Genomic DNA, 14,252 nt, shown 5'->3' on the forward strand with positions numbered 1-14,252 from the left:
ACCATGATAGTTTACAAATGCCATGGCAACATCAAGAGGTTACAGTCTATGGTCTAAAGGAGTGGCATGAATAACCCACTCCTTGTTTAGCATATCATCAAGAAATAACCATAAAAATAGGCAACCAGCAGCCTTCGGGGCTGCTCTATGGAGTAGCCATTCTTTTATTCCTTTACTTTCTTAATAAACTTGTTTTCACTTTGCACTGTGGACTCGCCCTGAATTCTTTCTTGCATGAGATCCAAGAACCCTCTCTTGGGGTCTGGATCTGACTCCCTTCCTATAACACCACTATTATGGTTTTCTTCTAAAGTATTATGTATTCCTTTCAGTCTTGTGGAGATGAAAAGGAATAATGGGTTCTAATAATAAACAGACAACCATAAAACTCAACTTCATTTGATTTTTAAAAATAAAATGAAAGGTGACATCAAACAGTACTATGCAATATGAGAATATTAATTTCTCCTAAATTTTACTGAAAGCAAAAGTTACTTACTGAAAGTTACTAAGATTGTGGAATATAATTCAGTTTTTCAATATTTATCAAATTGGGAAGGGGAGAATAGCTACACTCTAGAAAATATTAGGGAGGCACTAATTATAACAATTTCACAAATGAAAATTACAGATTCTATGCTTTAGATAGTAACATATCAGTTATACAATACTTTTTATAATGCACTATGTTAAAATTTGCTCTTAGCTGGGAACAGGGTTTCATTTGATAAGACATATGTTTCAGTGTATTTTATATTATCCCGAAGAATTTCTTAACATTTCAAATATAATACAACACAACCACTTAAAATTAAGAATTTTTACAGCAGTCCATCCATTGCTTATAAAATAAATGCAGCAGTAACCTGTTTCAGTAGCTTCTAAGTAAACTCCTTGGAGATAATCCTTTAGCATTTGAGTGAGGAAAGTAGCTTGTCTTTAACCTGACTCCACACATCATATTTGTATCATTAATACCCTTTTCTAAAATGGTATCCAGTTTTCAACTATAAAAGAAAGTCAAAAGTTAAATATTAGCCTATAAATATTTCAGGAAAAACTTCTTAACTGTTAAATGGAACCAGAAAGCTTATGTAAGCATTTCTATTTTATTATCTGAAACATTCCTCCTAAAAGATCTTCATGTGAAGAATTTTGAGTGATGCATATAATTAATTACATGTGCATCTCTATGCTGTCATCTTGTGAAGAGATACTATATTAATTCAATGAGAGTAGTCTATCAAAGGTGTGTTTGAGAAGAAATGTTACAGAAGTTGAATTCCAATTAACTTTATGACTGATTAGCAGGGCTACTGGAAACTTTTCTTGTAAATCGGAATGGGAATCTTTTTAAGTAATGGGGGCTGGGCAAGATAGTAACAAATGAGGAACTCAATTATTTGACTCTTAATTCCCCTTTGTGAAATAGGGTCCCTTTAAGAGAGAGGAGAGGAAGGCCCTACGAGGGATGCCTAAAAAGAACCAGGTTACCTGGTTTAAAGGAGCTATTGACCATAAATTAGGTCAATGCAACTTTCGTTTCCCCAACAAATACACTGCAAACCACCTTGATTATCATAAATAACAGTGGCAGGACCAACACTGCTATTAGAAGGGTCTTTGGGCTGGGGATGAAGTGGGCCAAGGGACTTCTCTTGCTGTTTATGGCCGGGCGTGGTGGCTCATGCTTGTAATCCCAGCACTTTGGGAGGCCAAGGTGGGCAGATCATGAGGTCAGGAGATCGAGACCATCCTGGCTAACATTGTGAAACCCTGTCACCACTAAAAATCAAAAACGGTAGAGCCAAGCATGGTGGCATGTGCCTGTAGTCCCAGCTACTCCAGAGGCTGTGGCAAGAGATTTGCTTGAACCCAGGAAGTGGACGTTGCAGTGAGTCAAGATTGTGCACTGTACTCCAGCCTGGGTAACAGAGTGAAACTCCGTCTCAAAAAAAAAAAAAAAAAAGCTGTTTATTTGGGATGACTTGGCACCTGGCTGGGAAAAGACTAAAGGCCCTTGAAGCCTGTGCTTAGCACCATCACTGCTATCTGGCCCACTTCTGCATTTGCCTAGCACCCTATTACCCTGTCAGAGTCATCTGCTCCTCCAGTCCACCCAGCAGTCTGCTCTGGCCCAAACAGGAGCCCTAATAGAGACCTCTAGAGTCATGAGCCTTGCAGGCTGCCTCACCACCACCAGACTTGTCTCTATTCTGTCCTGGTCCAATATGAAAGGCCCACGTTCCTTTTCAACTCTAGGCCTGACTTCCAGCCTTCTCAGACTTCTCTAAATTTGTCCTGGTCACTGAAGAAAGAAGGAAAAGATGTGGAGGCAAAAATCTACATGACTCTCCATAACAAAATGTTTTGAAGTCTCTTGTTTTATCTTAAAAATTCATGCAAATTTGTCATCCTACTCGATAATATGTTTTTTAATATAAAATGTTTTAAATAACCCACTAGTTAAATGAGTTAACCTTTTTCTTTAAAAGATGCTCAAGTAAAATTGGTACTCTAGGAAGATGTCTATGATTAGCCTGTGACTCCACAAACTGCAAGCATAGCAATCTATACATCCAGGAATCCACACTCCAAAGGCAGAAGCATGGAGATTTAGACTCTAGTGTCTACACGTGTGCATGATGTATGTCCCTCCTCACCGCAAATTCCATAGATCCCTACTCTTTGACCTAAATATCAGTGAGGGGGGAAAAATGGGGTGGGGCAAAGTTACATCTTTCAAAAATACTCTGTAATTTTAATTTGTAAGTAATTCAGATGGGCTTTATTCTAATTTGTCCCAATTAATGAGTTGTAGCTAGGAGTGTCTTTTCTTCCTACATTTTGCTATTTTACCTCAATTTATTTTAGCTGTATAGTTCAATATTTGCAATAAGAAAAAAATATAATCAAAGTGTCAAGTTTATTACCTCATCTTTTGTCTTCCAGTTATATTATCTCCCGGTTGTTTGAAGACCAGTGTTGACTGAGGTTAACCAAATCCAAGCATTGAACAGAAAAAGTAAATTAGGAATTTAAGAGTAAAGGCAACCAGAAAATATTTTGAAATATCTATTTGCTTTCTCCCTATAAGTCTCCCTTTTCCCTTCCCCCTCTCAAGTGTCCCTGTTTTTTCTTCCCTCAGAGGTTTGTGGTAGGCTCCCTGAAGTCCAATACAAGGGCTGACAAACTCATATGAGAATAGGCAGATCACGTAAACAGTTGAAGTGGCTGGGTAAAGGCAAGAGGGAGCAGTGTGGACTGTGGCAAGCTGCAGAGCATCTGCTCCCTCTATAGACACCAACTGAAACTCAGCCCTATCCGTTGCCACGTACAGGAATGAGGGCTGAGTGCTGGCTGACCTTATTTTTTCATGAAAACTTCAAAATCTGCATTTTTAAAATGCAAAACATTTGTTTCTACTTGGCAACTAATTTTAAAATTTTAAAAGAAAACAAGTGACTCTTAAACAAATTAAGAGTCAAAGATCCAGTCCATGTGCCTACCATTTGTGACTTTTGTCTCAAACCCATGAGGAATACAAAGTGATGTGTTTCCCTCCATCTAAAAATGATTACAGAGGAACTCATGAAGAAAAGGGGCCTGTGAGCACAAGAACACTAGGGACCTGTGCCCTGCTCCCTGACAGTGCTTAAGATCTCTGACTCAATAGCACTTCTTAGGGTGCCCCAATGAGGCTGACGCTAGGCCCTGAGTTCCCAGCCTTGCCATAGACTCCTGTGCCCCAAGAGTGATTTGGAAGCAGCAGAGCAGCAGACTTTCAGAGACTGTGTGGGTTGGGGAAATGGTCATCTCAGTGCTAGCCCACTTGGACAGGTGACCCAACAGCAGAGGGGGCTCCCTAAATCACAGTGCTATGTATGACCCTAGAAGAGGGGATGGAGGGTGAGCCACAGGAACCTCTGAGGTTCAAATTGCTGCCAAGGGAAAAGTATAATTACTTATTGAATATCTATCTCTCCTCCCTGTGAAGGCAAGTACCTCATCTGGCTCACTCACCAATTGGCTCTTGGCACAGTACCCAGCACACAGTGGGGCTGAATTTTATAAAAAGTATGCAATTAAGAAATAGTGAGATATAAGATACTGAGAAAACCTCACTCTTCGCACACAATTTGAAATCATGTAAATCCTTCCCCCAAAGCAACACTTCATTAAGAATTGCATAATATATAAACCGATGGATCACATGAATTGTAAACACTGGGATGGTGCAGGTTAGAGTTACAAACCTAGAATGTGTCCTCAAGCTGGGACAGCTGGGAGAATGTTGTCATTGGGCTTGGGAGGGCAGGGATGCTGAGCAGAAGATGAAAGATCCTGAGTGTGCTTTTTCTAGCAAGCTCTTCCTATCAAGTCTTCTCTGTATAATGCTTAGCACCATGATGCATGCAGTTGGATGCTAATAAACGTAACTATGACTACTCAGTGACTATCAAAGCATACTCAAAGCAAGTCATTTGACTTGTAGCTGTGACCATGGTTTGGAATACTCACTGAGCATGGGTAAGGTTCCCTATTCCCTTCAGTTGCTGGGAGCAAACCAGCTCCCCATACCTGGGCTCCTGTGAAAGAGTCTGTTCCCTCCCCATTCCTGCACTGCCAGCACCATGTGGTTCCAGCCTACCAGGCAGCAACACAGCACACTGCAGAAGCTGCTCTCCCCTGACTAGTGTATGGAGAGAGGGACATGGCAGAGGAAGGAGCCATCTGGATTTTAGGGTCTGGAAGTCTCTCATATGTGACCTCCCAGAGCAATGTGGCAGCCAGGGTGGGCCCAAGAATGGGGACTAAAGATAAACCCACATAGTGCCCTCTCAAATCACTTTCTTAGAGTTAAAGGAATTTTACATGTATTGAAGTTCCTTCTCAACAGTTTTCCTACTACTAAAGGTCTATCCCTTACCCATGACATTGGTGTTACTATTCCTTTGGGTAAGCTCTGATGCTTGGATTATTAGCAGCTTGCTTAAATCAGAAGTTCCCTGAACCTAGAGGAGAAAAGTCAAAATTAATCAAAAGAGCATTCTTTGATCTCTAATCTGGCTTCTTTCTAACCTTTCCAAACAGTATAAAAAATGAGCCAATGCGTAGAGCTGGGTCTTCAATCTTGGCTCTGTATTCTAAATTTCAAATCCTCTTTGATGTTGAGGAGTCTTAGACCAACAAATTGTACTTGTATATTTAGACACCAGAAAGGAAATTTCTACACCTTACTTGTAACTAGACTGGAAATTCCCAGTTTGGAAAGCAGGGAATCCCTAGCATCCAGTAAGCTACTTTTACTCCTACACTGATGCTCAAGGGCTCAAGGCTCAGCATTCCCAGGATGGCAAGACTGTCTTCCTTTCTTAGACCATTTGTCCTATGTGCCATAAAATCTGCCTCCCAGAATGCCAGCAGCAAACAAGTAATCATCATAACTATCATTTTTAGATTATCTCATTTAATCCTCACAATAACCCGATAAGATGGCTGCTGACCTTATCCCTATTTATCTTACTAAGAAGGAAATTGAGGGTCAGAAAGGTTAAGCAGATTACCTAAGCTCAAGTACAAGTAGGCACAGGGGTCAAGTTTTAAGTCTAAGTGTGCCTGACTCCAAACCCTGGTCTCTTAAGACACTAAGCTGCAGTATTACTCCTATTGCCCGCTTGCCTCTTACCTCCATCCTTTGTTTCAAAACTAAACAAGATTTTAATTTTCTATTAAAAACATTTAAATTACCTTCATCATCTGAATTGATGAAAGGCACAAAGTAAGAATGTTTTGAAAGGAAAAAATTCACTTTTTAGGTTTACCAACTTTTCCAGGACAAATTTTCATAATGAATTTTCATAGTCTGAACTGGCAGAAAAGGTCTCCCCCATAGGGGAGAAACTTACTCCCAGATTTAAAGAGATGTCTGCTCTTCTCATGGTGTCTTGGTCCTCCCCATTCCTTTGTCCAGTGGCAGGCAGCTTGGACCATTAGGGACTTTGCTTCTACCCTTCCCATGCCCTGTTATGTCCTAGGTGGTCACACTTCCTTTGTCTTTATAGAGGTATGGAATGCTGAGACCCAGGGCCCAGGATCTACTATCAAGTGCCCACAGCCCCTAATGCGGCAACAAAGTGATGTGGCCCCTGCTCTACTCCTTTCTTGTCAACCGGTGCAGATACTTCCAGAGCTATGCTAGAACATGGCATCATTGCCTTGGTGTAAACCAGGGAAAACTTACTGCATCTCATCCTTCCTCTGGCACAGCTGCATGCCAGAGCAAAGGGCGTGCATGGCAAGCAAACAGCAGGCAGATTCCAGAACCCTGTCCCTTGGGCGCACCCTCGGGTAGGGCACCTGTACTACAGTACATAGAAGCCCTTGGTACATTTTTACTGTTTGTAAAAGGCAAATAAGAACTACAGGGTCATTCCAGGTTAAATTTCTTTTTAAGGTGGCCAGTTGAGTTTTAAAGTCACTGTTGGAGCACTGTGAAAAGCAAGAGACTCTTTAGAAACGATACTTCTTACCTGCTCACAGGTTGTAGGTATAATGCAAGGTGCAAAATATGGTTCCTCTGTCTTAGTATCAATTACACTGCCATACACAATGATAACAAATTTCATGGTCATATTATCAATAGTCATTTCATTATAGCTTGATAAAGTTTCCACATATGCTTGATTGAACATCACACACTTCTGAAAGCTTAAGTCCTATGATAAAATTGCATTTTTAAAAATAAGTCATACAAACTGACAGATGGTATTAAGAAGAAAACAGATTCACTGATCGATCTGAATTATTTGAGGATGTCAGAAGGTACACGGCCCCTGGCACCAACAGACAGATTTATTTAGCATTCAGAATGGCCTCTGACAAATTTCTAAATTCCAAGTGTTTGTGCTGTTAATGGGCCCTGGATACTGTTGCCCAGCCCTAATTTGTGAGCTGTCAGCCACAGCAGGGTAGTCGGCTATGACTCAGGAAATTTCTATTTGCACAAAGACCCAGAGTCTTAAAAGATTCAGAGGGTCACCCAGCAGTAAGCTTACATTCCATTTGACAGATGAATAGGAATAACAGAAAGCCAAAACAAAGCAAGCTAGAGTCTGAGATATACTTCAAGGCTCAGAGTGATAGACTTTAGAACTGGGAGGGAGCTATTATGGGTTGAATTGAGCACACACACACACACACCACCTCCCACCCAATTCTTATGCTGAAGTCCTAACTCCCAGTATCCTGGAATGTGACCTTATGGAAATGGGTCACTGCAGATGCACTTAGTTAAGATGAAGTCATACTGGAATAGGATGGGCCTCTAATTTGAATAACTAGTATCCTTATAAAAAGGGGAAATTTGGACACAGACTTGCACACAGGGAGAACGCCACGTGAATATGAAGGCAGCTATTTATAAGCCAAGGAGGGAGGCCTGGCCCAGATTCTCCCTCACAGCCCCTCAGTAGGAGCCAACCCTCCCAACACCTTGATTTCTAATTTCTAGCCTCCAGAACTGTGAAACAATGCATTTCTGGTATTTTTACACAACCTAGTTTCTGGTACTTTGTTACAGCAGTGCTTGCAAACTAACCTAGGAACTTAGAGATCAGCCTAACAGTAGGAATCTCCTGCACAGGACCCTGACAGGGCTGTCAGCTCAGTCTAAACATCTCCACCCCCATGCAGGGCACGGCTACATGAGCCAGTCCTTGAATCTGTCATTGACAGGCAAATCATACATTTATTTGCTGAGGGCACCAGCACAACTAGGACACAAAAAACATTTAAAAATTAGCAAATTTATCTAGCATTTCACAACCAGAAAATCTAAAAACAATCAGCTGTTTTAGTTTGATTTTAAAATGCATATACTTTTTAAGTTCTGTGATTTAGAGGGAAAAAAATCTTAATTGGCTAGTTCTTTAATGGGAAAAAAACAAAAAAAAAGAAAGAAACTATTAAACAGAGATTCTCTGTTTAAAAATAGACATTTGTTTTGTATCTGTACTTTCTCATTTATATAATGAATATGTGTTGCTTGTGAATTAAAAAAAAAATGTAAAGGACATTCACCTTATTATTGAGTCAAGTCTGAGTCCATAGTTTCTATGCACTGGTCCTAATTCTTACCCCTGGAGTTTCATGCTAGACTCTAAATTTGTCCCACTTCTCATGAAGAAGCAAGGTAAATGGAAAAGAGAAGAATTCCAATCCCCTTATCCCTCTGCTAAAATTTTTCTGAAAGTTATTATTGCAATATAGTAAAAGAAACCTTACTGGTGTGTATGACACACTCATTTTTTAACCCAATGTTTATTTATATCCAGTCGCTTAGTTCAGTGAATATTACTGAACTTCAGATCTTTCCCAGTTCACTTCCCCAGTTCCGACTCACTAGCTAGTAAGGGTTCCAACAGTTACTAAATAGGATACAAATGTGAGATTGTAAATTGTGCTTGTCCAGAGACAAACCTGAACCACTACTGTTTGGAGAGAAAGTCCATGAGAGAGGCTCAGTCACCTCCACAAAGATTTTGAAAAGGCAGGAGATTTATAGATTTATATTAACATTGGCAGAGTAGGCAATAATAAATACAGACGGAGCGTTTGTTAACACATTCTGATTAACAAGATGCTTGGTTCAGGGGGGATCTACCTATTTTGAATTTGCTAAATCTACTTGTCTTAATTTAATTTAATGTAACTTAATTTAGGAGAGCTAAGTAATTAAACATGAGGCCAAAGTACATAAGAAAGCGGCAGCCCTTTATTGCAAATATGCACACACTCTCGGGCGAGGTTCTCTGGTCCTCAGGTGTGGGGGGCCAGGGAAGTCATGCCGGCGCTCTCGGGTGAGGTTCTCCCGTCCACGAATGCCGGGCTGAAGAAGTCACGCAGGCTCCTGCCAGCGGCAGACTTTTATGCATTGGTACTGGAAGGCGGAGGGCAGTGGGCGGGATAAGGGCATGATAGGGGCATCTCCATAGGCGTGGCCGGGTAAGTTTCAGTTTCCTCAGATTGAGGTCACGCAACGCATGCTCAGTTGATCTGCATTTTCCCGGGCGTGGGCTGCATTTTCCTGCACGGGTAAGTTGGTGATGAAGAACCCGGAAACAACAGGTACTGCTCCATCTTGTTCACCTTCCTCCATTTTGTCCCTTCTCCCTCACCCAAACAATACCTTTGTTTTGAAATGATTGCAAGTAGCTTGGGAAAATTAGCTGTGACAAAAGGATTGACAACCTGTAGGAACTCAGGATAAGAGAGCAGTTAAAATTCTAGCAATCTCATTTTAGAAAATCAGACACAAGGCCAGGCACGGTGGCTCACGCCTATAATCCCAGCACTTTGGGAGGCCAAGGTGAGCAGATCACTTGAGGTCAGGAGTTCAAGACCAGCCTGGACAACATGGTGAAACCCTGTCTCTACTAATAATAATAATAAAAAAAGGGCCAGGGGTGGTGGCAGGCGCCTATAATCCCAGCTACTTGGGAGGCTGAGGCAGGAGAATTGCTTGAACCTAGGAGACAGAGGTTGCAGTGAGCTGAGATTGCACCATTGCACTCCAGCGTGGGCAACAGAGTGAGACTCTGTCTCAAACACACACACACACACACACACAAATTTCCTTTCTATTTGTGTCTCAAAAATATGAAATGCATTCTGTAAAAAATACAATGCATAAAAATTCAAGTTATGAATATTTTAATCATGTAACTTACCTCGTCAATAAGACTTGATTCAAAATACTGGTAGGCAGTACTGAGAGCAAGCTTTAGCCATATTTTATATTCCAGAGATGGCCAGAAGGCATCAAAGCCTTCATATAAATCCTCCAGGGAGATAAAGCAGGCCTGAAACAGAAAGGCCCCAGGCCATAGCAGCTTGATTTGGAACTAAATTACAAGACTATCAAAAAACAAAATGCCTGTGGATTCAACCTTCAGAAAAACTATCAATTCTAGCATAATTATGATACTCTTGTCATTTAGAAGCATTTGTATTGTGCAAATGGTTGTTTGCTAAGTATAAGATGATAAAATGTATGGTGCGATTAAAGCTATATACCTTAATAAGAGACCAGAAAAATGTATATCAGTCAATAGATATAATGAAGGATATGGCTCATGAGCCCAAAGCCCAGGAGTCAGGAACTAAGCCATATGAACTTATCTATTTTTAACGTCATGGTAGATAAAGTGAGCTCATTCATGGTATTTGTTTCCAGAGGCAAATAGTTTACCTGAATAAAAAAAATACACTTTCAGATTCAAGTTACAAGAACTTCAGTGAATTCAATTCAGCCTTATGACTGAACTCATGCCTCTTGCAAAAATAAAATGACATGAAATAGCTAAAACAACATTTCCTTCCACTTCACACACCCCTAGGACTCTGGATGCTGCTCTGTTGCATCAGATAGTCTCCAAAGATTGAGAATTCTTTGACTCATTTCTTTTATGTTTTTAATTATTTTATTTTACTTTAAGTTCCAGGATACAAGTACAGAACATGTCGGTTTGTTACATAGGTCTACGCGTGCCATGGTAGTTTGCTGCACCTATCAACATGTCATCTAGGTTTTAAGCCCCACGTGCATTAGCTGTTTAACCTAATGCTCTCGCTCTTCTCACCCCCTCGATCCCCAAATGGCCCTGGTGTGTGATGTTCCCCTCCCTGTGTCCTTGTGTTCTCATTGTTCAACTCCCACTTATGAGTCAGAACATGCAGTTTTTGGTTTTCTGTTCTGTGTTAGTTTGCTGAGGATGATGGCTTCCAGTTTCATCTATGTCCCTGCAAAGGACATGTTCTCATTCCTTTTTATGGCTGCACAGTATTCCATGGTGTGTATGTACCACATTTTTTGATGGGCATTTAAGTTGGTTCCATGTCTTTGCTATTGTGAATAGTGCCACAATAAACATACATGTGCATGTGTCTTTATAGTAGAATGATTTATATTCCTTTGGGTAGAATTCGGCTGTGAGTCTATCCGGTCCTGGGCTTTTTATGGTTGGGCATATACCCAGTAATGGGATTGCTGGGTCAAACGGTATTTCTGGTTCTAGGTCCTTGAGGAATCACCACACTGTCTTCCACAATGGTTGAACTAATTTACATTCCCAACAGTGTGAAAGCATTCTTAGTTCTCCACAGCCTCACGAGCATCTGTTGTTTCCTGGCTTTTTTTTTTTCTTTTCTTTTTCTTTTTTCTTTTCTCTTCTTTTTTTTTTTTTTTTTTTTTTTGAGACGCAGTCTCACTCTGTCACCAAGCTAGAGTGCAGTGGCGCATCTCGGCTCACTGCAACCTCCACCTCCTGGGTTCAAGCAATTATCCTGCCTCAGCCTCCCGAGTAGCTGTGACTATATGTGTGCTACCATGCCCAGCTAATTTTTATATTTTTAGTAGAGATGGCATTTCACCATGTTGGCCAGGATGGTCTCAATCTCTTGAACTCATGATTCACCTGCCTCGGCCTCCCAAAGTGCTGGGATCACAGGTGTGAGCCACCACGCCTGGCCCATTTCCTTACTTTTAATAATTGCCATTCTGACTGGCGTGAGATGATATCTCATTGCGGTTTTGATTTGCATTTTTGTAATCAGCGATGTTGAGCTTTTTTTCATATGTTTGTTGGCCACGTAAATGACTTCTCTTGAAAGATGTCTGTTCATATCCTTTGCCCACTTTTTGATGGGGTTTTTTCTTGTAAATTTGTTTAAGTTCCTTGTAGATTCCAGATATTAGACCTTTGTCAGTTGGGTAGATTGCAATATTTTTCTCCCATTCTGTAGGTTGCCTGTTCATGCTGTGCAGAAGCTCTTTAATTAGATCCCACTTGTCAATTTGGGCTTTTGTTGCAATTGCCTTTGGCATTTTTGTCATGAAGCCTTTGCCCATGCCTATGTCCTGGGTAGTATTGCTTAGGTTTTCTTCTAGGGTTTTTACGGTTTTGGGTTTTACATGTAAGTCATCTTGAGTTAATTTTTGTAAAAGGTATAAGGAAGAGGTCCAGTTTTGGTTTTCTGCATATGGCTCGCCAGTTTTCCCAGCACCATTTACTGAATAGGAGATCTTTCCCCATTGCTTGTTTTTATCAGGTTTGTCAAAGATCAGATAGTTGTATACATGTACAGTTATTTCTGAGGCCTCTGTTCTGTTCCATTGGTCCACATGTCTGTTTTGGTACCAGTACCATGCTATTTTGGTTACTGTAGCCTTATAGTATAGTTTGAAGCCAAGTAGCGTGATGCCTCCAGCTTTGTTCTTTTTGCTTAGGATTGTCTTGGCTATGTGGCCTCTTTTTTGGTTCCATACAAAATTTAAAATAGTTTTTTCTAATTCTGTGAAGAATGTCAATGGTAGTTTGATGGAAATAGCATTGAATCTATAAATTACTTTGGGCAGTATGGCCATTTTCATGCTATTGATTCTTCCTATCCACGAGCATGGAATGTTTTTCCATTTGTTTGTGTACCCTCTTATTTCCTTGAGGAGTGGCTTATAGTTCTCCTTGAAAAGGTCCTTCACATCCCTTGTTAGTTATATTCCTAGGTATTTTATTCCCTTTGTAGCAATTATGAATGGGAGTTCATTCATGATTTGGCTCTCTGCTTGTCTGTTGCTGGTGCATAGCAACGCTTGTGATTTTTGCACATTGATTTTGTATCCTGAGACTTTGCTGAAATTGCTTATCAGCTTAAGGAGTTTGGGGACTGAGACAATGGGGTTTTCTAAACATAGAATCATGTCACCTGCAAACAGAGACAATTTGATTTCCTCTCTTCCCATTTGCATATCTTTATTTATTTATCTTGCCTGATTGCCCAGCCAGAACTTCTAATACTATATTGAATAGGAGTGGTGAGAGAGGGCATCCTTGTCTTGTGCCAGTTTTCAAAGGAAATGCTTCCAGCTCTTGCCATTCAGTATGATATTGGCTGTGGGTTTGTCATAAATAGCTCTTATTATTTTGAGATGTGTTCCATCAATACCTACCTTATTGAGAGTTTTTAACATTAAAGGATGTTGAATTTTATTGAAGGCCTTTTCTGCATCTATTGAGATGATCATGTGGTTTTGTCATTGGTTCTGTTTATGTGATGGATTATGTTTATTGATTTGCACATGTTGAACCAGTCTTGCATCCCAGGGATGAAGCTGACTTGATCGTGGTGGATAAACTTTTTGATGTGTTGCTGGATTTGGTTTGCCAGTATTTTATTGAGGATTTTCACATTGATGTTCATCAGAGATATTGGCCTGAAGTTTTCTTTTTGTTGTTGCACCTCTGCCAGGTTTTGGTATCAGGATGATGCTGGCCTCATAAAATGAGTTAGGGAGGTGTCCCACCTTTTCAATTTTTTGGAGTAGTTTCAGAAGGAATGGTACCAGCTCCTCTTTGTATCTCTGGTAGAATTCGGCTGTGAGTCTATCTGGTCCTGGGCTTTTTTTGGTTGGCAGGCTATTAATTACTGCTTCAACTTCAGAACTCATTATTGGTCTATTCAGCGATTTTGATTCTTCCTAGTTTAGTCTTGGGAGGGTGTATGTGTCCAGGAATTTATCCTTTTCTTTTAGATTTTCTAGTTTATTTACATAGAGGTGTTTATTCTCTGATGGTAGTTTGTATTTCTGTAGGGTCAGTGGTGATATCCCCTTTATCATTTTTTATTATGTCTTTTTTATTTCTCTCTCTTTTCTTCTTTATTAATCTAGCTAGCAGTCTATCTACTTTGTTAATTTTTTCCAAAAAATCAGCTCCTGGATTCACTGATTTTTTTAAAGGGTTTTTTGTATCTCTATCTCCTTCATTTCTGCTCTGATGTTAATTATTTGTTGTCTTCTGCTAGCTTTTGGACTTGTTTGCTCTTGCTTCTCTAGCTCTTTTAATTGTGATGGTAGAGTGTTGATCTGAGATCTTTCTAGGTTTCTGATATGGGCATTTAGTGCTTATAAATTTACCTCTTAACACTGCTTTAGCTGTGTCCCAGAGATTCCGTTATGTTGTCTCTTTGTTCTCATTGGTTTCAAAGAACTTCTTGATTTCTGCCTCAATTTCATTATTTACCCAGGAGTCATTCAGGAGCAGATTGCTCAATTTCCATGTACTTCGGTTTCCATGGTTTTGAGAGAGTTTCTTAATCCTGAGTTCTAATTTGATTGCACTGTGGTTGAGAGAGAGTTTGTTATGATTTCAGTTCTTTTGAATTTGCCGAGGAGTGTTTTGCTTCCAATTATG

General features: G+C 40.2%; 1 protein-coding gene across 1 annotated transcript in view; it reads right to left on the reverse strand.

Annotated features, from left to right (window-relative positions):
* Positions 1 to 2,929: 2,929 nt before the first annotated feature.
* SLC9C2 (solute carrier family 9 member C2 (putative)) overlaps positions 2,930 to 14,252 on the reverse strand; it is a 100,774-nt gene continuing 89,451 nt past the window's right edge. The window contains exons 23-27 of the mRNA XM_010367402.2: positions 9,732 to 9,863; positions 6,534 to 6,719; positions 4,931 to 5,015; positions 4,672 to 4,679; positions 2,930 to 2,989 (exon numbers count right to left, since the gene is read on the reverse strand). Coding sequence (XP_010365704.2) covers positions 2,930 to 2,989; positions 4,672 to 4,679; positions 4,931 to 5,015; positions 6,534 to 6,719; positions 9,732 to 9,863 — 471 coding nt within the window. The remainder of the gene's footprint in view (positions 2,990 to 4,671; positions 4,680 to 4,930; positions 5,016 to 6,533; positions 6,720 to 9,731; positions 9,864 to 14,252) is intronic.

The sequence above is a fragment of the Rhinopithecus roxellana genome, chromosome 8 (genome assembly GCF_007565055.1).
Source record: "Rhinopithecus roxellana isolate Shanxi Qingling chromosome 8, ASM756505v1, whole genome shotgun sequence".
NCBI classification, from domain to species: Eukaryota; Metazoa; Chordata; class Mammalia; order Primates; family Cercopithecidae; genus Rhinopithecus; species Rhinopithecus roxellana.